This window comes from Talpa europaea (genome assembly GCF_964194135.1).
Source record: "Talpa europaea genome assembly, chromosome: 10".
In the NCBI taxonomy this organism is placed as follows: Eukaryota; Metazoa; Chordata; class Mammalia; order Eulipotyphla; family Talpidae; genus Talpa; species Talpa europaea.
In genome coordinates this window covers 108438712-108464153 of record NC_140077.1, presented here as the reverse complement: position 1 = coordinate 108464153, position 25442 = coordinate 108438712, and the positions used below count along the sequence as shown (strand labels likewise).

Sequence of the window (25442 nt, the reverse complement as noted above, 5' to 3'; positions counted from 1 at the left end):
TTTCCTAAGCTGTGACATTGTAAAGCAAAAGAACCATTAGGAAAATTAAATAGGAAAAAAAGTTTAGAGAGAGTTAAACTCCCTATTAATGAGGAAATTTCAAAAACATTCAATTTACTAAGATTTTATTCAATCTTCACTGCAAAAATTACGTTAAATTATCCCTGTAAGACCTGTTTAAATGTTTTATAAACGCCATGACTTTAAAGACAATAGCAAAATTATTAGTAAAGCATTTTACATTTCCATAATCTCCAAATTATTAAAACACATTTTTTAATGAACTAGGTAATATGCTCTTTTCCCAATAAAGCTAACTGCTCAAAAAGGCATTAGGTAAGACCAGACATGGAATACATGCTTATTGCATGCCATAAACGATCGCTTAATAATTTGGAGTAATAAAATTCGATGCACTGTGGAAATAAATCTTTTTTTTTTAAATTAGAAAAGAATCCTCTATTAATTTTTTTCTGATCCTATCACTTTTTTTTTTCTCAGTCCTATCAGGATATCTTGAACATGTCTGTGCTGAACAAAATGGATGGGGTGAGAAGTAAGTGTTCTTGGTGTGTTGGTGGGAGCATGTGTGGGAAGGGTCTGGTACTAACGAGCAGGTCAGTGTGGCCACAATGAGGGGGATTGAGATCTGCAGCCACTGCTCCTTTTGGAGTCCAGAGGAGCCTGCTGAGATGGGCCACAGCACGCAAGGATGAAGTGGGGGAGAACTCTGATGGAGCAGGAAAGTGACTGTGGGAGCCCCGAGCTTGCACTGGAAGCATCTCAAGCTGAGAGCAAGCCCTCTTCAGCATGCTGAAAGCTGCTAAAGAATACTGTTCAGCAGTGAAAAAGATAAACTAATGCCATTCGCAACAACATGGATGGAGCTAGAAGGAATTTTGCTCAGTGAAATAAGTCAGAAGGAAAAAGAAAAATATCGGATAGTTTCACTTATAGGAGGAATATAGGGGAACCCAATAAGACATCAGGGGAAAAAATAATAATACAAAACACAACACAACAAAACAAAAACAAATAGACAATTATAAACCAGAGACCTCCTGCAGGGGAGGAGGCGGGAGAGGGATCAGAGGGAGGGAGGGAGGAGCCCAGGGGACTGAGGTGATGGTGCACGGGTGCACTGGTGAAGGAAACTCTATGGGGACTACACCCGGTGGGGGGCAAAAAAGCAAACATTATTTAAAAATGAACAATGATGTAAAATATATATATATATATGAATTTTTAAAAAAGGAAAAAAAAAGCTACAGATGAGCCACAGTGTCAGGAGTGTCCTCGAGCAGGACTGTCAGAACCTTCTGTTGGATGACAGCCAGTGTCTGGCCCCCAAGCTCAGTGATGGGGCTGTGACCCAGGAGCAGGAGTGTCACCTGGTGGGGCTGTCCAGGCACTGGACAGCCAGGAACTTTCAATAAATAATTCAAATCCCTTCCCCCTCTTTTTTGATTAGAGGCCAAGGAAAAGCTATGAATAAATTGATGACAAAAATGTTTTCATAAAATGTTGGTTTATCATAGTGCCATTAAAAACATACATGCTAATACAAAGATAAATTTGAGTATTATGTAACTTCCATAGAATAAACTTAGTAAACTGTAGCTAAGGAAAAAATGTATAGAGCAGGTACTTTGACTAGATATTCCATAAAGATTACTGGCTGCAGCATCATAGCGCTATTCAGGGCTAATTGAAGCCTGCAGGAATAGTAGTATCTTACTTCTAAAAACAGTTTCTAGTCTAAACTGTGAACAGCTAGGCCTCCCTAGTGGCACAGCGGGTTGAGCGCAGTGCTGTGAAGCTGTCCACAGCCTCTGCAGTGCGGGTTCGATCCCTGCCGGCCGTCGAGAATCCCACATGGCACAGCAGACCTCTCCTGTCTAGCCTGCTGCTCCCCTCAGCAGTGTATTTCTGTTGTCTGCCTGTTCTGCTCCCTGTTCTGCCTCTGGTGAATCCTCTCACCCTCCCGAGCCTCTGGCCTGTACCCCAGCTCTTGTATAAATATAAATGTTTAAAAAAATAAATAAATAAATAAAGTATGAACAGCCACTTCTTTTCACTTAATGTTCACACATACAGGGAAGCTGCTATTGACACTCTCATTGTACAGACAAAAGTGAGCCTCCAAGAAGTTAAGTGACTAAATGATCGTCAACAGTTAGCATGTGGCAGCTGGGATTAAGATCCATGTCTTCTAACCCCAAGCCCCACGTCCTCTTCCCAACTGTAGTTCCTTTGGATATGAGGACTGTCCATCAACATGTACAGTGGGTCCATGTATTTGACCAACTAGCAGTTAGAGAACTACTGCTGTGTAGCCGGGAGCAGTATCACGCACGACGCTCTTTCCCGTGCATTACTGTTCTGAGGAAAACTCTGAACGTCTTTGATTGTGTAGATTTTCCCCTACTCGCTTACCTATGCTCTCCTATGGCAACCGTTGGTTTGGGGATACTTTTAAGTGTAGTATTTGAGGATACCAGGGAAAAACCAGAATAGTGATTTCTGTAAATGTAAGACCATCTAACACTTTCAAAAATCATTTGTGTTTTATTAATAATACAATAGCTACAGTTTTCTATACTTTTGAGTTGATGCCACACATCTTGTATGTGTTTTGTTGCTGAATACTCATGAAGCTGTGCTGAGTGAGGGAGTCTTATCTCATTTGACAGATGAAGAAACCAGCGCTCAGAAAGGCTCAGTCTCATACAACGTCTCATGATGAGGTGGTAGCTGGGACTCGACCCTCCACCAGCCTGATTTTAATACGTAACCATTTTGGTGCCCTTTCACTCCAGAGAATTGTAAAATATACTCTCCAAAAAGTATGTCGAGAGTCCTTACCTGAGAAATGCTAGTATTTACTGCTTTTATGGCTTGATAACCAGATTCTTGATAACCAAACTTCTGATAACCAGAGATTTGGCAGCAGGTGCTAACCTTCAGATCCACCCCAGGTCTGGGCGTCCAGAACATTCCAATCTTCCCCAGCAATGACACCAGCATCCTCCAGCTCCAGAGCCAGACCACATGGCACCTCTATCTCCCTGACTTCCCACATTGAGTCTATTACCAAGTCCTTCAGAACTTTGGAATCTACTTCCTCCCTCCCATCTTCGCTGCTGCTGCTGCTGTTGCTACTACTACTAAGTCCAGAGACAGAGATGAGTGTAAAGGTAATCAAAGCCAATAATTATCAAAGGTGCATTATAGCCCAGGCAGGAACTCTTAAAATTTTATACAAATTATCTCTTCTAATCATCATATCACAGAAATGAGAGCACTTGACATTTGTCTGTTTTAGCCAAACAAATCAAATAAAATGGTCATAAAATAGGGGAACACTGACTTTATCAGGAAGCAGGCTACTTCTCACACTGGGACTAACACAGCCCTCCATCACCGCCCGCCCCATGCACTGAAGGCCATTTTATTGCCTGAGAACCACATTCTTTTCTAAACAGACCATATTATAAATTTGCTGTATTTATTTTTTATCATCATTTAATTTTTACTGTCATTTAAGCTCATTTCTTCTTGGCCTTGTGCTGTGGGAGTGGAGGGGGGTCACATCACTCCTTATATTTTATTTTCATATTTCCTAACACATTTCATGACAGTTGAGCTAACACTACCTTCTATGAGTAATAAAACCATTTTTTAATGCTTCTAGAATGTTGTTATTTTGTTTTAGTCTCCACAAATAGATACACTAATGTCAGGCCCACTAGTATTCTGTTGACCTTATAAAATCCAATGAAATCTGAGTGTCGAATTGAGCATAACAGCTGAGGAGCTGCAGGTGGAAAACAACGAGGGAAGGAGTTTCAAGGGTGACCGGTGGCCTGGTTGGGGGTGTGGTGTGGTAACACACATCTGAAGGGTGTAACCTCTGAATCACACAGTCTCATAAAGCAATGTTACTTAATAAAAAATAAATATAATAAAATAAAAATTAAAATTGATCAACGTTCACTTCAACTTACCGTTAATGCCGTGTCATAATCTCCAGAAGCCAAGTATGCTAAGCCCAAGAAATAGGTAGCTTGTCCTTCCATCTTCTTGTCATTTCCTAAAGTGAAAATGTAGGAAAATGACCATGGCATTAGACAAACTGATTTACTACAACCAACAGAATCTTTGCTTTTTCAGATAGTAGAAATTTATTTTAACAAGTTTATTTTAACACGTTTCTCCTGTGTACTGAGAAGAAAAAAAGACTGCTGCAAACACAGTTTACCAGGTTAGAGTGAGATGCATTAGTGATATAATTATGAGGCATTTCCCTCTCCATGCAGGGACCCGTGTGATCATTTTGACATTTTACACGTAATTCCTATCATGATCCACTATGTAAAACCCTGTCATTATTCAGGATAGCTGCTCCTGCACACATGAATAATTGCGAAGTGTACCAACCCCACTAGTGTACAAACACACATACTCACAGACAGGCATTGGGCTAAGTCTCTAACTGGGCAGGTAATTAGCAAATCAAGGAGTTGTTATTTTAGCTTGGTGCAATTTAAAAGCTATGGGTTAAAACTTGGGTCAAAATGACTAACAGGGCTTGGCTTCTTGGAACAAAATTCCAAGTACATTTTGAAATCTTGACGTATTTTGCTTTTCTTTGGCAATGCTTTTTTCATCATCTTTATATGAGGAACTAAGTTTTTCTAATCCCTGTATATTATGTTTTGGTCCTGCAATTGCCAAATTCTATCCAAAAGCAAAATGTGGAAACGTGCAGTGTGGCTCAACAAGACACACATCGTACTATCTAACATGTAATTTGCTTACATTTATGTATTAAATATAACATGTAAATCTAATATAAGAATTATTAAGCATCCTTATTTTTATGAAGAATGCTATCCTTTTTCGGCTTGTGGAACTCTTTGACTTTCAATGCCACCTAACTCCTGTGTGATGCAAATACTGACAGATCCACCCTTCACCCTTGTTTTTGATTTTGGAAGGAAGTACCCTTAGGTTTCTGAACTCTGCATTCTAACCATGATGGATTTCACAAGAGCAGCAATTCTCTCTGCTGCATGACTCTCACTATTCACTGAATTGCCACTTGTGCAACAGTGGCTCAATCAGAAAACGGCGAGAAAATAGGATGGCGAATGCTGGTGATGGCATTTTTTTTCTTCTCTAGCAATTTTACCGATTGCAGGGAATTATACCCTCAAGATCTCAGTGCAGCAAAGTTAATGGTGCCAGGGAGTCAGTCTGGAGACACTTAACTCTTTTTATTCATCTGGGCTTAACTTCCCCACTATTGGATTATGAGTGTTGGGGCTACGAGAGGAGCTAGAGTAAGGCAAGATGGGGTAGATGGAAGAGGCTGTGAAGTTAACTCTTGCATAATTAAAAGCTGATTGATTGTGATTGGTACTTGCATATCTGTGTTAAAGCACTTGCAATGACCTGTGCTGAAAGCAGATCATCATAGCTGCTAATTTTATGCAAAGAAAGCCCAGCAAAAAGGAATAGAAAGAAAGAAAACTCTACCCTGTAGATAGATTTTGAGGTAACTAAATGAAGCAGCTGGGCCATACCCATAAACTAATAAAAAATATTAGCTTTAAAATAAAATTTAAACATGACAACTTTCCCTGCTTACTAAATGAGACAATGTTAAAATAAAATGAAAGCAACAAAACAATAGAAGAAAATATCAGCACTATTAAAGTTGAGGGACACAGACACTTAAGAATAAAAAGGGAGAAATACTATTTATATTGTGTTTCTTTGAGTGAGTTAAATTAATATTGGCTTTGCACTCCAAGTCAACAGTCATTTATCTTAAAGAAAACACTATGCTTTTATTTTCAAGATCTAAATTATACTAGTGTATCTATTAGACAGTCTAAAGAGAGGACCTCTCAGGCAGGGCAGCGGATAGAGATAGTATACTTGGGAGTAACTGACATGTTTCATTGAAATGTGCCCTAAAACTTCCATTTGTTGTTTAACTAATATATAGTCACCCATTCATTTGTTCAATGAAAATTTATTGAGGACCTACTGTGAGCCAAGCACAGCCCTACAAACTTGGAATACATCAGTAAATTAACCAGCAAATTCTCTGTCATTGGGGAGTTACATATTAGCACACAGAGACAGAAAATAACAACAAACATAATAAATTATGTGGTAAGTTGTGGGTGATAAGTACGTAGGGCCAAAAAAAGAAAGCATGGCAAGGGGGATTAGGAGTGTTAAGTGAGGGTATAGAGAAAAAAATCAGGTTTCAGTGCTGAGAAAAAAAATTCAGGTAGTCAGGATGGTTGATGCTACTGAGCAAATGTATTACAAGAGAATGAAGTTAAAAATAGATAACAGAAAAATTTGGAAAGCTCACAATTATATGGGAATTAAGTAAACTCCTAAATTACTAGATCTGAAAATAAAAATACACGTCAAAAAAGATAAACACATGCAATTTGCAGCAACATGGATGGTGCTGGAAGGGATCATGCTCAGCAAAATAAGCCAGAAAGAAAAAGAAAAATACCTGATGGCCTCACTCATAACAGGAATCTAGAAAACCTAAATAAGGGACCAGGAAAAAGAATAACTATAATAAAGAAAAAATCAAAATCAACAAACAACTATGAACCAGAGACACACTTTGGGGGTGGGGGCAGGGAAAGGAGGGATTGGGGTCAAAATCAGGGGGTTGCAATTGTATGGGGAATATAAAAATAAAAAAATAAATTATAAAAAAATAACAAAAAATAAAAATACACAACCCCAGATGGATGTGTGGGGTGCAAGGCTCAACATAATAAATAAGTAAATAAATCAGAAAAAATATAGCAATACAACAACCTCAAACTTGTGGAATCCAGCCAAAGCAATGCATAAAAGAACAAATGTAGTTATAATTTCCTATTTTTTAAAAAAGGAACATTTTTTCACCTTAAAACACCAGAAAAAAGAATTTCACCTTAAAACACCAGAAAAAAGAATTTATAACTACACCCAAACTAAAAAGAAGGAATAATAAAGACTTGAATGGAAATAAATGAAACAGAATAGAAAGACAATAGAGAAAATTTAAAAATGGTTTCATTAAAAAGGTTAACAAAATCCACAAAACTTTAGCTAGATTAAAAACAGAAAAACAAAGCCCGATGCCTCCAGATTCACTAGTGAATTTTTTACCAACCATTTAAAGGATAATCAGCACTAATCTTCCAAAAATTATGTAAAAACACTTCCCATATCATTCTATCAGCCAGTAATATTCTGATATCAAATTACAGGAAGATATCACAAGAAAACAAAAAACCAACATCCCTTATGAATATAGATACCACACCTCTCAACAAAATAGCCTCAAATTGAATCCAGCAGCATATAAAAAGAGTAAAAAGATGGAGTGGGATTTATCCCAGGAATGCACGGTTGGTTCAATATACACAGATCATTCAATGTGATATACCAAGGTAATGGAAAAGACATAAACCACAAGATAATTTCAGTGGAGGCAGAAAAAAGTATTAAACAAAAATCCAGTCCCTTTCAGTGATCAAAAACTGTCAACAAACTCAAAAATAGAAAGGAACTTCTTCAACCTGTTGAACAGGCTACAAAAAACCCACAGCTGATACACATAATAATAACAGATTAAAAGCTTTTGTTCTAAGATCAGGATGGAGACAAAGAAGTCCCCTGAATCTAACTGTATTTAATACTGTGCTTTCCTAGCCAGGGTAACCAGGCAAGAAAAAGAAAAGGCATTTGTAGAGTAGGAAACTTTTTACCTCTATCATCTTAGGGAAATTGAGCCATAGCTGAGATTAAATTGATATAAAACAGATTAGCAGAAGAAAATTATACAAATTTACATAAGGATTTAGGTGACATGGGAGCCTTTATAAAGAATGAAGAGACAAAAGAAATGGCGGAACATGTATGTTTTAATATTGGGTTGAACAAAGAGAAACAATTGTGGAAAAGTAACTATTGATAAACAATTCAGGGAAGTTAAGGGAAAATAAGAATTGTTTTAGCAAAAGGTCTGTTTGTACAAAATTCTCTTGGCTTTGATTCCCAAAACAGAATGTTTCTATCCTCATAGTTTAGGGGAGGCATCTTTCATATGGCCGTATTTAATTTTCTGTTTGCAGAAAAAAATGGGGGCGATTAGAAAGTCATTTATTGCTCTGTTGTTTTCTTAAGTACCTTTAGCTCAAAGTATTTTTTATGCCAAAGTGGTTTTTGGGGGTGTCATTTTCTACCTCCCTTCAACATCAAGATCAGAAAGGAAGAAATGAAAATATTAACATATTTTCAGAAGACATGATCTAATATATTAAAAAAAAATCAAAGCTAATAAACAAGTTTAGCAAGCTTGCAAGATACATCAGTAAACTAAAGTCAATTTTACTTCTAAACACAAGCTATGAACAATCTGAAAATGAAAGGGAAAAATTCCACTTCTAACTGGGAAATTAATTCACTAAATTGGAAGAATCACATTTCTCAATTTCAAAATGTACCACAAGACTATGATAATCAAGTATATGTAGGAGTGAAATAGGAAAAGACATTTAGATCGATAGAACTAACTGCCCAGAAAAAAGCTCACATACTTATGGTAAATTAATTTTTGACAGGCTCCCAAGAAAACTTACTGGGAAAGAATAGTGTTTTCAACAAATGGTAGTGAGTCAACTGCAATCCACATGCAAACCATCAAGTGAGAAGTTCTTACATCACACACACACACACACACACACACAGAGAGAGAGAAAGAGAGAGAGAGAGAAATGCAGGCATTGAAGCAATCAAACTCAGAATAAAATGCAGGGGTAAATTTTCTTGATTTTGGAGTAGCAGAAGCCTTCTTAGTTATATCAAAAGCACACAAAAAGGAAAATAAAGATTAGTTCCAAAGCATAACTGCTATCTTCTTCATGAAAAGCCTGCACTACTAATATGCTTTACATAGTAATAAAATATCCTTGCATTTCATAATGGAAAACCTTGTGAATATATGCTCCTAATTTTTCCTTTACATTTTATACATATGCAAATGACATAGAACATTAAGGATATGACCAGCTCTCCCAGACTTTTTTCGCTGCTCTTAAGTGTGCCCAGGAATCACCTGGGCGTCCTGCTGACCCACAGGTTCAGAGGCAGCAGGTCCAGGGTGGGCTCCAAAAATTATGTAAAAACATTTCCCATATCTTTCTATGGGAATATCATTGAGAATATCATTCTATGGGAATGATATCATTCTATAGACTGGCTGCTGCCAGTCCAAAGGCCATGCCTTGGCTTTGGCAGGCAAGTGTCTACTCGACCATGTATTCGAGTTCTATTGTCCTGTTAACTCCCAACTTAAAATGTATCATGACCTCCTATGACCTCACACTAGGGAATTTACAAACAGTGAAATGTTTGTCAGATTGTAGAGACATAACATCAGTCACATCCACACACAGAAAACACACACACACACACACACACACACACCCTCAACTTTTGCAGATGACTTTGCCCACTTACTATGCATTCTTTGTTTTTTAACACTCCTCTCAGAGGGTTGTAATTTTGGAGATAACACTCTCAGGAAACTAATGGATTGCTTGTTGTCAGCACTAAGGCACCTCTGTTTCACAGTGAAATCTGAAAGTATATTGATGGCATTTGTCTTTGCATTTCATAGGAAATAATCACCCGAACACTTGACGATTTTTACTTCACTCCCGGGAGAAGCAGCGCCTGCCTATTAAAGCGAACAGCGTGGAGAGTGTTCTTTCTACCCACCTTCTTTGGCTATTTCTGAAGCTTTTATTAGAATTTTGATGGCCTCTTTGTATTCTTTATTTTCCAGCATTTTGTCTGAGAGTAATCTGTACGTCCTCAGGAGACTCTCGCAGGCCAACAAGTTGAGAAAGAGACCTGTCTCATCCTTCCATATACGCCCTTGCGTCAATTGATGAAATGCTTCATAATGCTCAGCAGCTTCCAGAAGCTGACCTAAAGAATAAACAACATTCATAAACATAAACCACAGGCCAGAGCATATTTTCAAAAATTTTGCGTACCTCTTCTATTTTACTCTTAAAGGGGGGCATGACTACAGAATCGAGGCTACGGGAGGCAGGAGAAGTAGGGAGCAAAGGGGCGAGAGGGCTCATGGGTCCATGGTCGAGGACTATGGGTGTTTCGGTGACTTGGTGTGGTAACATATATGTAAAGAGGTGTAAATCACATGCATACAGTGTTGCAAAACCATGTTACCTCAGTAAAAAAAATACATTTAAGCATAAAGAATAGTATTCATCAAGAAACACAACAGAGGTGGATAATCAGCAAATAATCTGCACAAAATTTCAACAAAGGCACGGGGTTGATTGAGAGCCCAGCAGCTAAGATAAAGACCAAGGAACGTGTCCTGGGGGATGTTTATAAAACTGTATTATGAAATTGTCACAGGATAAAAAAGACTACAAAGACATAAACAAGACACTATCGAAGAATATTTCATTCCATGGACAGGTGCTTATAATAAGTGAAAATATGGAGAAACATCAGAAAACATTTACCAAACATCATCAGTGCTAGATGGGTGATGGGTGGGGATTTCCTTCCTGATTATCTGTAATGCCTAATGGTTCTATCATCCAAGTATATTTATTTGGTAATAAGAAATACACAATAGAAGTTATTTTAAAAAATAATTCCTTATTCTTTTTTTTTTTCATTTTGGTGCACATACTCAAGGTGGATCACTGTTCTCAACAATCTTTTACAGTTAGCTGACAATTTTCTTCTTGCTTCCCACAAAAGCAGGTGTAGTTTTTCATGTCTCCTGAAGTCCCTTTCACCAGAAACACCTTCCCGCCAAATACCCTTGACCCTCGTTTTTTTGAAAACTCGAATGGAACATTGACATGTGTGGGTTATGTTTCCTCTGTTAACTATATTTCTGCCTGTGAAGTATAGTTCTGTATCGTTGGAAAGTGTATGTGAGAGGCCTTTTTTTCCCCTAGCCAGCATCCATCTATCCATAAGGCACAGGTACACATTTCTCTTTGGCCTTGTGAATAGGGCAACAGACATAGGGAACTAGGAGTAAACTAGATTGTTCTGGGGCGGGGCAGCGGGGGAGAACTGTAAGGAGAGTAGGAAGAACCTGATAGCATCTGTGATCACACAGAGTAATCAGACAGAGAGGGCAAAGGTATGTTAGGAATAACAGGTTCACTAAGAATTCCAGGAGACGAGCTGGGAGATGAACTCTGGATAACCCGACTAGTTACAATGAGATGCAGACGAGGCATCAGGATGGAAAACGGACATGAGAACTTAGACTCTTGCCCAGGATTTTATCGAAGGAGGCAGGACTATGTGGTGGGAGGGAGAGAAAGTGGCGGGGGAAGGCGAGATGGAGGAAATGTGGAGAGGGCTGAAGGTGAGGAAGAGTGGAGAAAAGGTGGGGGCTATGTCTTTGTACCCCAGGGAAGCCTGCCTCTCCTCTAAGCACAATTCAGGCATCCTGCACAGGCTGCCCCTCAGGAATGAACAAAGTAAGGGTGGTTCTCGGGACATTGGTTTCCCCTGGTTACTATGAGTGCTTCCTTGAGTGCGGTGGAAGACAGTCTTGCAATAGTTGGGAAATAGCCATTTTAACTGAACTTTATTTTTGTTAGAGCTTTGGAGGCTAGAATCACTGTCCTGTTTTTAGCTCATGATCATTGGCCAAGGCTCAACTCTCAGAAGGGTCTACTTGTCTCCTGAGATGCTCACTAATAAAATAGCACAGGTCACAAGGTGCTAATCCAAATGGAAGGTTTCTTCCTCATACATTGTCTTAGCCATCCTTCCCAAAACTAGTGAGGTAAAATAAAATAATTATTTTACACTAAAGAGGAAACTGAGGCTTACAGAGGTTAAATGACTCAAATAGCTTCTAAGGATGTTGAGGATTTAAACATAGGATCTAAAATGTACAGAGACTGGTTCTACTGTAGCAGGTGCTAGTTAAGCCAAGAGTCAGAAACATAAGTGTTAGAAATGTGGTCTCTGGACATAAATCTCTCATTAAAAGTAATGCTTGAGTTATGTGATTTCTAGTCTCTTCTAAATAGTCCCCTAATTTTGTGGTGCTCCTCAGGGGATCCCAAATAACTTCTAGCATGAAAGCAAATGTCAGCCCCTGATGTGCTTCTGACTGGTCTCTTCTGGAGGAATTGATGTATAAACAGCTACATGGCCTGCACATGAACTCCCTATTTGAATCTAAAGCATGTAGTGACATTAGGGGGCCCCTGGAATTCCTTGGGGGCCCCAGACTTAGTCATCTGTGACCCCATCTAGCTATTCATGGTTTCACTTCCCCTTCCTTAATCACTTTTGCCACAGATGAGGGTACTGGAGATTCTGGCACTACTTTAAACTAAGATACGTACATAGAGGAAGTAGAGTTTTTTGGTTCTTCTCAGATGTGGAGATTCATTTCTGAAAATTATTTGGTGTCAGTACATAGGCTAGCAAGGATCTGATCCAAATGACCATAAGCACACAAATGTCTTCCTAACAACTTGTAAAGGCTGGTCAGAAGCTGCAAGTTCATATTATACTATAATGTAATATTCAATTTAAAAATATTAAAATATATGTCTATACTATGAGCATAGTAATTTAAATATGCAAATATTTTCCTTTAAGCATGATTATCAATGATAAGATTTCCATCCACTTTATAGTTCCAACTGTGAATAAGACTTTCAAGATTCTGGGTAAAGCCTCTCATATTAATATTAAGACTAGATATTCAATAGGGCATAATGCATATGCCTTTATATGAAAATCTCAAAGTTAATATACCTGAGAGAAATATTATCAAAAGTTATCAATACTGTGATAATCTTAACAAAGCCAAATGTAAATGTAAGTGAAGATCAAGCACCAGATTTTCAAATTTGGTTCACCTGCAGCTTCAAAGTTTTGATATACAGCCTATCCATGGAAACAAATAAACTTTAAAATATCAGAACCATCAGATGAGATTCAGAACCCAGCATCCATCTTGCACAGGGACTGGGCTCTAGATTCCTTCTCTGGAATCGGTAACATTCTAATCCACAGGAAGAGGGCAGAGACAATGACATGGTATCACAAATAGTTACCTGTAGCAAGACAGAAAAAAGAAGGTCTCTAGAATATTCATAGATTAAAAGGGCCCCAAAGAGGGCATGAGCTCTGTCAGGTTGTATCAGGAATTACCGGTGAGTCTTCGTCATCACCGAGTAGCAAAGTCCACAGCAAGGCTGAAAGAGGATTATCCTAAGGAGTGGTTGCTCACGAAGCACCTGGAATGCCTGGTTCTAGGCTAAGCAAAAATCCAGAGCCCACTATTATTTCAAGCTAAGCAAAGAAAAGAATGGAGCCAAAATATTTTGTTGGGGCAACTGAGACTGGCATTCAACCAGTACTATCAGTAATCAATTCACCTCAACAGCATGCGGTATCAGAATCCACACCCTGGGAGACGCATGTGAACAGCTACGCAAAACTCTAGTCCAGGTAGGGCTAGAGAAGTCTAACCTTCAATTTAAAAATAATTACATGACATTTACATAAACAAGGAGGTTGCTGTGCATTTGTAGTTTTCCAGCTAATAGAAATTGCAGTCTTGGGCCTCCCCTGGTGGTGCAGCAGTTGAGAGCTGGGCTGCGAAGCTGCCCGCAGCCTCTGCAGTGTCAGTTCAATCCCTGGCCACCGGGGAGGGTCCCACATGGTGCGACAGACCTCTCCTGTCTGTCTGGCCCACTGCTCCCCTCAGCAGTGTATTTCGTCAGTCTGCCTGTTCTGTTCCCCGCTCTGGTAAATTCTCTCACCCTCCTGCACTTCTGACTGTACCCAGTGTTTGTATAAATAAATAAACAAATAAATAAATAGAAAGTGCAGTCTTAAAACAACTACAAAGGAGATTCCCATCACAAAAACCCACACAAACAAGAAATCCATCCACTTATTAAAAACAACAACAACAATACCAACAATATTGTCAACAGCAAAACACAGGGTAGACTGTGAAGACAAACACTAGGCAGTGAAAATAAGATCTTTTATATTTGGGTGTTACCCAAATTGTTGCTTACCCCACTCCCCTGCACCACAAGCTCTGAAAGTTTATAGATATTTGTTGTATCACAGCAGATGTCTAGAACAAATATTAAGCAAAGGAGAATGTATATGATCTCTCCCATTTTAGTTTTTTTTAAAGTAGGAAGATTGACTAGATATTAACACAAATGGGTTTAAATGTGAAGCTGCCATAAAAGCAGGAACATAAATGTAATTCTCCCAGCCGCTATTTTGATGCACATTTTTGATTCCATGAATATTTTATGAAATGGCCCAAACTAAAGCCATATAACATTCCTGCATTACTGATGCTTGCGCCCGTAAGCTACGAACATTAGAGGCATGATTGAGTGCATTAAAATGAACTCATTCAGCAGTGCATTGATTACTTGAAGGGGGAGGGAAAAGAAAAAGGAAAGAAAAAAAAAAAAAGAAGTTGCTCCACTTAAAAAAACAGCACACAAATCTAAAGTTTACAACATAATAAGTGTGAAAGCAAGTTTGAATAAAATAATACTCCATAAATGATGTCTGATGGTCTAGAACTGACATTAATTAGGCAAGGTGTTAATTATGTCCAAAGATGGCTCCTGGTATTATTCAGGTAATTTAAAATGTCACAATCTCTAGGAGGCATGGGCTGGCCTGCTTGAGCTCCTATGCATCAGCAATTCTGAAAGTAGCTAATTATTTCTTTTCCTATAAACTTGTACACTTGCCAGTAAAAATATCGCTAGAGAAACAATTGCGTGAAAATAATCTGACAGGTCTGTAAGACTTATTTTTTCAGCAGCACTGGCATAACTCTTAAGCATACTTAGTTCTAAATTGTGCACATTTGTTGAGGAATTTAGGGAAATGTTCCACTTTAGTTTAAAACTACAACCTAAAGGAACAATAAAGCTTTATGTATATCGTATTACATTTTAATCTGGAGCTACCGGACATCTTTGGTGTTAAGTTACTATTTTGTATGACACATAGACATAAAATCTGCTAGAAGCAATATTGAACAGTGGCCAAAAGAGAGAAATGTTATTGCTTTTTTGTAAAAACAAAAGACATTGCTTTCCATTTCAGTTAACTGCATGAACAATTTATATAATCTTTTGATTTTTACATTCAATTATGAGCATTACAATGGCACTATAGACACTGAAATAGTTAAGGATTTGTCACACTTCCCAATGGAAATGATCACTTTCAAGGGTTTATCTCTTGTCCGAGGAGATTTGTTCCGTGCTATAACCCTCAGCACATAGTGCAAAATGGAACGCTGGAAAACAAAGATTTTGTTCTGTAACTCAATTGCATCCCTAACAAACTGGGGACAAAATGTACCCATGACTTCTGAGTAGCTCCAGTGGGCACTTAGAAGAAATTTAAGATGTTATTTTAAAAGGGGATGCTGTATTCTTTTGAGCAAAGGTTTTAGATGGACCTCATAAGGATGGACCACACCCCCATTAAGAAGCATCCGTCACTAAACTAGACAATGAAAAGGATTCTAGGAAGGCAGGTATGGGGGAAACTCACAAGAACTTTACAGCTGATGTTGACGACCGAAGTAAATTAATTTCTAAAATCCAGAAGGTTTGCCTGGACTTCTAAAATATTCTGGAGGAATTGTAATTGGTGGCAGTTGGCTGGGATTTTCAAAGACTGCAGTCAGTGACATAAGCAGTGCACAAACTTAATGGCTCTAAGGTCATAATAAACCTCATACAGCTGGTTTCTAGCCAAGTTTTGTAATTTCTAAGGAATAAGCATTAGGCAGCTTTACTTTTAAATGTTCACAATTAGAAATTACTCATATAATTTAAAATGTAAATTAAAAATGTAAAACACTCCTGTAATGCCTAAACAATAGGAAATTAATACCAGCCAATATACACCTTGAAGAGCTTAGAGTTTACTTTTTTCTTTATATAACAGCTTTACTTTAATGATTTTCACCTCATCTTAAAATACTACAAAGTGCTGACAAGCATAAAAGTCCACGGAGAAATAAAGTCAATATTGACATTAGATCAACTAATGAGTTATTCTGGACTTACTCAATAATGTAATTCTTATTTGAATTATACATTGCTCTAGATTTTAAATAAACCACATTCTGATGATTATGTTTGCATGAACCAAGAGAACAGTGTGGAAGCATATATACTAAAGCACCGGTATTGATTAATTTAGAGAAGATGGGAGTGAGTGAGGCAAGCAGTAGCTTTTCCCCTATACGTCATTGATTTGATGGTCAGGTCTGCACTATTTTCCATATTACAAAAAAAACCTCATGAACTGAAAACAATCTATATGAGTATGGAGAGAGAAAAATGTCAACTGAGTACTTATGTGCCAAGCATGACACGAGCTGAGATACACACATGTAGGTACTACATATACTGCCGATGTGCATGTATGAATACATGTGATCTCAGTGTGAATATACATGAACACACACTTAAATAGAAAATATGTGTTAAAGGAACAACTGAACTACAAAACTACCTATGCATGTATGTGTGCACACTGCTGTATACACTCGTATCTATATGCAGAGGTGAGGAAATGAAGTTCTCTTTACTAAACTCACATACCAAGCAGGTGGCAAAGCTTAGATACCTGCAGGACTTGGTGACTTTCCATCCTTAGATAATTCTCCTTCTTAGGAATCGTATTTCCAATGCTTAACTTAAAAACAGAGACCAAAGTGTGAGCCTCAACACTGTGATATGATACAACTGGTCATCCACATCCATGCGTTAGTGCTAAGACACAGGGGCAAAGCCAACCTCAGGGTGTGGCTGCAAATTGTGTGGGTCATGCAGTGCCTGGGGTTTCCTCGACACGTCAGAATTTCATGACATCTTATCTATATTTTCGTTCCGTTTACCATTTGGAGCAAATCAAATGGAATACTTGAAAACCTAGGGGCCTCCCTGGTGGCCTAGGGGTTAAGTCTCAACGCTTTCATGGCTGTGGCATGAGTCTGAGTCCCTCCCAGGGAGCTGACCCACATGGCTCAGCAGACCTCTCCTGTCTCACCTGCTGCTCCCCTTAGCAGTATATTTCAGTAGATCTGCCTGTTCTGCTCCCACTCTGTCTCTGGTGAACCCTCTCACCCCCTGCACCTCTGTTCTACACCCCAGTTCTTCCATGCCAAAATAAATACATAAATCTTTGAAAAATAAAAATAAAACCTAGACTTATAGAGCAGTATCACTTATGCAAATGGAAAGCTACCAAAGGCACTGGCTGGAAATAGCAATTTTCATCCAGTGTCCCCTTCACTCTGGGCCAGGGGTAGTGCTGGAGACCTATTTCTGGGGGCACCTTCTCAGATTGCTGGAGGAAATAACACCTCCGGAACAGTCTCTCAGTGTGGCCAGAGCGGTAAACTCTGCGCAACTCTTCAACATCTCCTTGCAAAAGCTTTGAAAAAGAAAAATCTGCCGCATAGCAGGCACCTCTGAACGAGGCTTCCTCTCTGTGCTACTCGTTAAGCAGTAAATAATTAAAACACCCTGAAAAAGACAGGTAAAATACAAGCAGCGATGTCAGGAACACAGACATGAAAGGGAAGGGGAAGAAAATGAATTTGAAAAAAAGGCAATGAAATAATTCATTTGAAGTTCTAATAAAGTTTCATTTGCAGTCTTGTTTAAAGATATATCAGACTTTAGGGATGTAGCCTAATTACATTTTTATTCTGGGTTCCATTCAAAGATCTTGGACTTTGATTCTTTAACACAGATCAAACATGGTATAATTTTCTTGTGGCTATCAATACTTAAAAAGGATCTCTTCATTAAACACTATAAGGTCTGAGGAACATGTACACACAGTCAATGGAGAATAAACTCACATGCCAAAAGTGACAATTAATTTATGTAGAAATGACAAGGTTAATTTACTTCTGAAAAACAAAAACAACTAACTTTTAACTACTAAATTAATTTCTATTCAAAAATAATGTGAGTCAGTTTCTAACACTTAATTAGTCAGAGGCACCTTGGAAAATGCCTACCTGTACCTGCTTTCTAAATTCAGTCTTGGAAATGACTCCAGCAATGAAGCGATGAAGTGTAAGCCTCACTTCCAACAGGCGGGTGTCAGTCTGAGAGCAGCGGTGGCAAGGACTTGGGGGTGGGGTTTCGGGAGAGATCCATGGTCCATGCTTGGACTTTTGGGATCAGCTTGGAACCTGGATGGGATCCCATGCTGGCTTTTCCAAAGAATCCTTTGGGAAAACTTTCCTCTAAGGGGAATTTTGAGACACAAGTTTAGCAGTAGTTTAAATGTGTTGGAGGGGTGTGGAGGGAGGCCAACTATCACATAAGATTTATTTTTAAATGATTAAGAGGAAAATATATTCCCAGTGAGCTTGTGTATTAAGACAAAAAGGACTACAGAGGCCAGGGGGAGAAACTGCAGGGAGGTTTGGTCAATTAAGCAGTGGGTGGGAGGCGCGGCTGGAGTTGGTTTTTGTTTGGTCGTTTTTACTTATTTTATTGATTTTGCTTGGTCATATTTATTTATTTTTGCCCCTCAGAGGATTCACGATGCCCACTAGTGAACCTGTTTTCAAGGGCAAACACTGAGAGGCCCTTGGTTGGCTGATGGTTACTCCCTTGCAGCCTTCAGTATATAGCATAGGCTTCATTGCTACAAATTTTAAAATATGATAGCAATTTAAATAGAAAATCAGAGCCATTTAAAACCCAAAATGACCATATTATGCTTGTCAAAAACTATTAATAGCAAATAACAAAACCATTATTATCTCACTATTGTTTGGTGCATGAATAAAAAACTAAGTTTAAAAAACAAAACTGCTAGTCACTGTATTTGGTGTCACTGGTTTGCCCAGGTTTGCCTGGCACGGTTCTGCTTCCCGACCTCAAGACCTCAAGTGACCCCTCCTGGGGGCTCCCTGGGTGCCAGCTCACAGGATGCTCAGTTACCCTAACACATTCCCAAGACAATCAAGGAATGTTGGAAACAAAACTAGATAAAGCATAAAAGGATATTTGGCAAAGTACCATGCAATATGGATTTTTCTTATTTTAAGGGCAAAAATATTTATTATATCAGCACGAAAGACAGTCTACAGGGAAAAATCTCACAAATTACTAACAATGACACCATCCATCAAAATTTGGTCAAGTTTCATTCTCCTTTTCATGCACATTTTTCACACAGTTGTAAAGCAATGGAATTTGTCTGCTTACCTAAATTATGTAATTGGAGCTAATTTTCTAGATCACATATTTTCATAACAGCATTTAAAAAGACTAGAATATTTTGGGGATAGGGACGTATACTTAAAACATCTGTCTAGTGCTTAGATACTTAGATTATTTCTCTATTATAAAGGATGCTTTGATAGGTATTTTCATTGTTGTATCTTTTTTTAAAAAATTTAGATTTTCTAAAGGTGGAATTAACAGATAAAAGGATATGTAAAATTTTATGGTTGCAACCCATTCCTGTGTTACTTTCCAAAGCCACCTAAACGTCTGACAGAATCACCAGCAATACACGTAAGTATTACTTTAAGGAGTCATGACTGCTTTTTGTTTGTTTTGTATCTTAAAAAGTATTGAATGGTATTTCAATAATTATTCAAATAGATTTTTAGAGAGGTTGGCTCTTTTCCTACATATTCATTTCATATCCTGTTTCTTTGGCAAACTGTATCCTTTTTCTTTTTTCTTTCTTTTTTTTCTTTTTTTTTAATTTTATATATTTTTACATCATTTTTATTTTTGCCCAAAGTGTGCATTTTCATCTTGGTTATAGTCCCCATACAATTCCCACCCCCCTTGTTTTGATCCTACTCCCTCCTCTCTGCTCCCCCCACCCCCAGTGTGTCTCTGGCTTATAGCTGCTTGTTAATTTTGAGTTTTACTTTATTATAACCTGAAACCATAAAATACATAGAAGGAAATATAGGTGAAACACTACATGACATACACCTCAGTAGCATCTTTACAGACACATCACCCACAGCAGTGATAGTGAAGGCAAAGATAAACAGCTGGGACTACATCAAATTAAAGAGCTTCTGTGCAGCAAAAGAGACAGTAACCAAAACAAACAGACACCCCACCGACTGGGAGAACAATTTTGCACACAACACTGATGATAAAGGACTGATCACAAAAATCTACAAAGAGCTGATGAGACTTAACAAAAACAAAGTAAATAACCCAGTCAAAAAATGGGCAGAAGAGCTGAAAAGAAACTTCTCCAAAGAGGAAATGCAAATGGCCAACAGGCATATGAAAAAAATGTATGCTTTTTCAATCGAGTTACAGTTGTAGCATTTTTCTAACCAAGTGATGGAGCCTGAACATAGACTGTAGCTACTCATGGCAAAATATACTGAATATGAAATTATACCCCCCCTCCTCCGCTTACTCTGACCCCCCCAACCTGTATGAGATACTGAAGCTGTCTCTTCTTGTAATGTCTGGACATCATCTTTCCTTCCTTTCCATCTGTTTAGCCAACAGACCAGCCCACTCTCCTTACCAGTCTTTTTTTTTTTTTTTTAAAGATTTTTTAAATTTTTATACAAGAGCTGGGGTACAGGCCAGAGGTGCAGGAGGGTGAGAGGATTCACCAGAGGCACAGCAGGGAGCAGAACAGGCAGACGACAGAAATACACTGCTGCGGGGAGCAGCGGGCGCAACAGGAGAGGTCTGCCGCACCATGTGGGTATCTCCCTGGCCAGCCGGGAATTGAACCCCCGCTGCAGAGGCTGTGGACAGCGTCCACAGCGTAAACCTACACCCACACCGCACCACCCCTCCGCTTCTAGGTTACCCCACTCACAATTATTGGAGAGATTAGTTCATATGTGGATTTCAACACATGATGAAAGCTTTGACATAAAGTCATTCAAACCTGCCTGTTCCCACTAAGTTTGTTAATTGTTGTCCCTTCTGCTTTGCTCCCTGCATTTGGAAGGCTCTCTAGAGGGTATCAGCCATGTGGGTTTCGTTTCCTTAGAGAACCATCCCTTATACATGCAATGTGGAGAGGCTAACACGGTAGTTGAGATGAAATCACGAGGGAGTCATGCACCCCCTGAGGAGAGGGGTTCTCACAGACCACTGCATGGGATGCTTGGGTGGGGGAGCACTGGTAACAGACCATGAAAGCAAATGGTTGGACAAACTGACAAATAACAGAGGTCATACAGAAGGAAATACAATTTTTTAAATTCAAAATTTGTCAGTGCCAGCCTGACTTCAGAAGCCTTCTCTTATCATTTTAATAATAAATAATAAACCCAGAAGATGAAATTTTATGAGGTCTCTGTGGAGCAAAGCTTTGTGCAGAGATGCAGAGTGGGGTAGAGGAAAGGAAACACAGACCAAAGATCTGAAGGCCCAGGGTCCCGACCTGTGCTGAACCTCTCAGAGTCTTATTCCTGCAAAGCTGAAATGGGGATAGTGTCACCTGCCTTGTGCATGAGAAGGGGGACTTAGTAGCTGTGTGTGCATGTCTGTCTGTCAGTGTGTGCTTGTATCTGACTAGTTCTAAGTACCTAAATGTCACTGCCAAGTCAATCTGAAGGACATGCAGATTTTAATGATTTTTTTTAGTTTAAAGATTTTATTTATTTATTTTTGCATAGAAGAACTCAGGTGTAGGCCAAAGGTGCAGGGGGTGAGAGGACTCACCAGAGACACAGTAGGGAGAGCTGGCGGATCTACTGAAATACACAGCTGAGGGGAGCATCGGGGAGACAGGAGAGGTTGCTGAGTCATGTGGTTGGCTCCATGGTTGGGGACTGAACTTGGACTCAGGCCATAGCAATGACAGCACTGAGACTTAACCCCTCGGCCACCAGAGAGGCCCAATTTCTGTGTCTTCTGCTGAGGAGGACATGGAGAGGGGGAAGGAAGCTGACTGGGTATGGAGCCAGGGGCCGAGCCGAGCACCCCCCATGTGCAAGAGGCTTCATTACCACTGCTGCAGCCTCATCTAGCAAATCAGCTTCCAGACTAGCAGCTTTTAAGATTCCATTTGGCTCTAAAATTCATTTCTAAAAGACTGGAACAATACATATTCCCAGCCTAGTTTTATGTGAGGACTGTCCCACAATGCACGACATCTAGAACACCTGTTAGGCCACAGAAAGGCGTTTCTCCTGACCCTTAGTGTCATCCCTATAGCCTCTCTCCTGCAACATCAACTTTCATGCTTCGCAAGTACTGACAAAAAATTAATCACCGTCTTCTGTTCCGCACCCAAGCTACTGTTCTTCAAAGAGTCACCTCATTTGTATGAATAGCTCAGCACCCAAGTGGAACAGGGACAAGAAGAAAATGCCTTCAAGTTCTTGATATCAAGACAGTTGCCTATTAAGTAACCCCCTTTTCGCTCTTATTAATAGTGCGATCCGACCTATAATAGTTCTTTAATCTTCACCTTGACTTTATACCAACTGTAGAAACCTTCTGTCCTTTTCAGTACTTTGCAATTCCATGCACTTTTAAAAATGAGCTAGTTTTCCTCCCAATTTAAAAATAATACATGCACGGGCTAAGCGATTCTAGCAGTGAGAAAAGGCATTTAATGCAAACTAAGATGCCCCTGTCATTCCACATCATCAGTGTCCTTCTCCAGAGACCGCCCCAGTTGAGATTTTGTGTATTTGATAGGTTTTAAATCCTTTCAATAGCGCTTATCTATTAATTTTTAATAAAATGAAAGAGAAAATAAAACACCACACTAAAAAACTGATGTATCCTTCGCAATTCTTTTAGTTATTAAGGCTGTTTTTCTAATAAACTGGCAAATGTTATTCCATAACAAATACGAAATTACCATTAAATTTCTATCCATTTTGACGTGGCATTTTTGATGATGTAAAAGCTTTGATGGCATTATTGCATTTTAAGCTTTATTTTGAGAACTGAGTACTGTGATACTTTAAATGCCAAAGAATAAAAATGGTCAGCAAATGAAGTCACAGTTCTGTAGTACGAGGTAAAAAGTAAAAACTCTAGGCAAGGACTATTTATATGAGATAATAAGGAGGGTTTTTTAATTTCCTTAAATTATTTTAGAATAAAAAAATAGAAAAAAAGAAATTATGCAATTGATCACCACCCACCAGAAACGCTTTCTCTGTGTCGGTGTAAAATGAAGGAGCATTAACGGTCTTCCCTGTCATGTGACATCACTCCTCCGTCACGAGAGCCTTGTCTTTTCCACTGAAATAACATCTGTTTTGCAGTGAAGGAAGGTCACCGATGCCACACTCATTGTGCACTCGTTTTGTGGCACTGTCATCACAGCGCCACGTCTGAGTGGCTTAAACAACAGCACTTACTGCTCACAGCTCTTGCTGGGGGTTTGAAATTCCAGGGCAAGATTGGATCCTTTGGGGGTAGTGGGGGAGTCTGTGCTCCAGCCTCTCTCCCCAAGGAGAGAGCTCCTCCACCTGCAGAGAGTGCTGCCGCTCTGTCTCAGTGCATCCTCTCCCCTGGGTCCCTGTCTGTCTCTGGGCCACAATCTGTCCTCTTACAAGGACACAGACGTGGGGTGCAGGGCCCACCCTATTGGGCTCACTTTCTCTAGATCATCTGCAAAGACTCTGATTCCAAATAAGGCCACGTTCACAGGGACAGGGTAAGAAATTCAACATCTTTTTGGGATCCACAATTCAACCCACATACCTACAAACTGACAATTTTTTCTCAAATGAGCAAATACAAAGTACCAGCAGTGTGGACAACAGCTGTCCTGTCTCAGGGCTGTAGTTACCACATGCTGTCAGCACCTGAAGCAGAACATGCCGGAGGCAGCGCACTGGCTCCACACAAGAGGCCCCAGCCTGGATCCCCCCAAACAGAGAAGTAGAATCACAGACATGGCAACATGTGAGATGCACATGGGAGCTCAAACCCACGGCCAAGTATGAGGCCAAAGCAGAGAGGAGACAGGGCCGAAGGATCAGGCCGAGTATGAGGTTAGGCCTAAGAGGCTGGGATGAAAGAATATAAGACCTGGTCCTTATGGCTATGCCTCCAAGTCCCCAAAAGCACAGGCTGCTCCAGGGCCGGACAGGGCCCTCCTGTATGTGGCCCTTGGGCTTTGGGGAGTGAGAATCAGTCGCTGCAAAGGCTGCCACGAGAAAAGGGCTTTGGCCAAGGAACCAGAAAACTCTCTAACGCACTCTGGCCCTGTTTCCAGAGGCCAATGGGAATGGAGTTCCCTTCATCCAGGATTTGGAGGGACCCACTGGAAGAAGGATTCGAGGAGCCTGAAGGCGGGCAGGTGAGGAATGCACAAACCTGGAGTACACCGGCAGACGCAAAAGGGCAAGTGAACTTCACGACTGTGACGAAAGGGTCTCAGAAGTTCATCAGTCACGCTAGCTATGGCCGAGCCACAAGCCGTCTAGCTGCGTGTCTTGGTCAATTCCAAAATGGGTTGGTGTTATTTTTTTTTTTTACAATACTAAACAACCCAAGTTTGGGACGGTTTGCTTTTTGAAACATTTAACTCTGATTTGTCATTATCTGCTTTAGAAAGTGTTACTCTGGCTCATTTGAATTTCAGTGTGCTTCCAAGACGGGACAGAGAAGCTGTAGAACTGGTAGCAAATACTCCTCACCCTTTTGACTTTGACCACAGCCATGGTTAGTGGGGTTCACTTCTCCTTGGGGGGAGGGGAGTGTTTAAATCTCAGTAATCTCAGAGGAGATGTTGTCTAAGCCAAAAGTCAATGATTGTGTTTGTATAGAGAGAAATGCTTGAGAACTACCACCCTCCATACAGCACTGGGACCCCGGGGCTGGAGCAGGTGATAAAATACAAGGCGATGAAAGCCTATGACCACTAGGTGGTGAGCAGGGGCTGGTGATATTAGGGGGATATACTGAGATGGTTTGAGAGCCCCAGATGTTTCAACAGGCAGCACAGGCAGAGCAGGAGTGTCCATGTGCTCAAGGTGGTCTGCTGTGGTCTTTATACAGGGCACAGGTCTGTCCCAAGCTGTTCGTCAGCCATGATGTCTGCTTTGAGAATGCCCACAAAGATTTAGCTGTTCCTACAACCTAAGTGCCCAATGACAGATGAGTGGATTAAGAAGATGCAGTGTATACACACAATGGAATACTACTCAGCTGTAAAAAAAAGATGAACTCTTGCATTTGTGGCAACATGGATGGAACTCCAGGGGATGATACTAAGTGAACTGTCAGAAGGAGAAAGACAAATACCAGATGATTTCACTTGTATGTGGAATATAGAGACACAAACCAAGGGAACAC

The 25442-nt window shown here is 39.7% G+C and overlaps 1 protein-coding gene across 1 annotated transcript in view; it reads right to left on the bottom strand.

Annotated features, from left to right (window-relative positions):
* The window catches only part of TTC29 (tetratricopeptide repeat domain 29), a gene marked incomplete at both ends in the record, with an annotated part of 162481 nt that overhangs the window by 103262 nt on the left and 33777 nt on the right, over positions 1–25442 (bottom strand). The window contains 2 exons of the mRNA XM_084245598.1: positions 4008–4093; positions 9817–10029. Coding sequence (XP_084101724.1) covers positions 4008–4093; positions 9817–10029 — 299 coding nt within the window. The remainder of the gene's footprint in view (positions 1–4007; positions 4094–9816; positions 10030–25442) is intronic.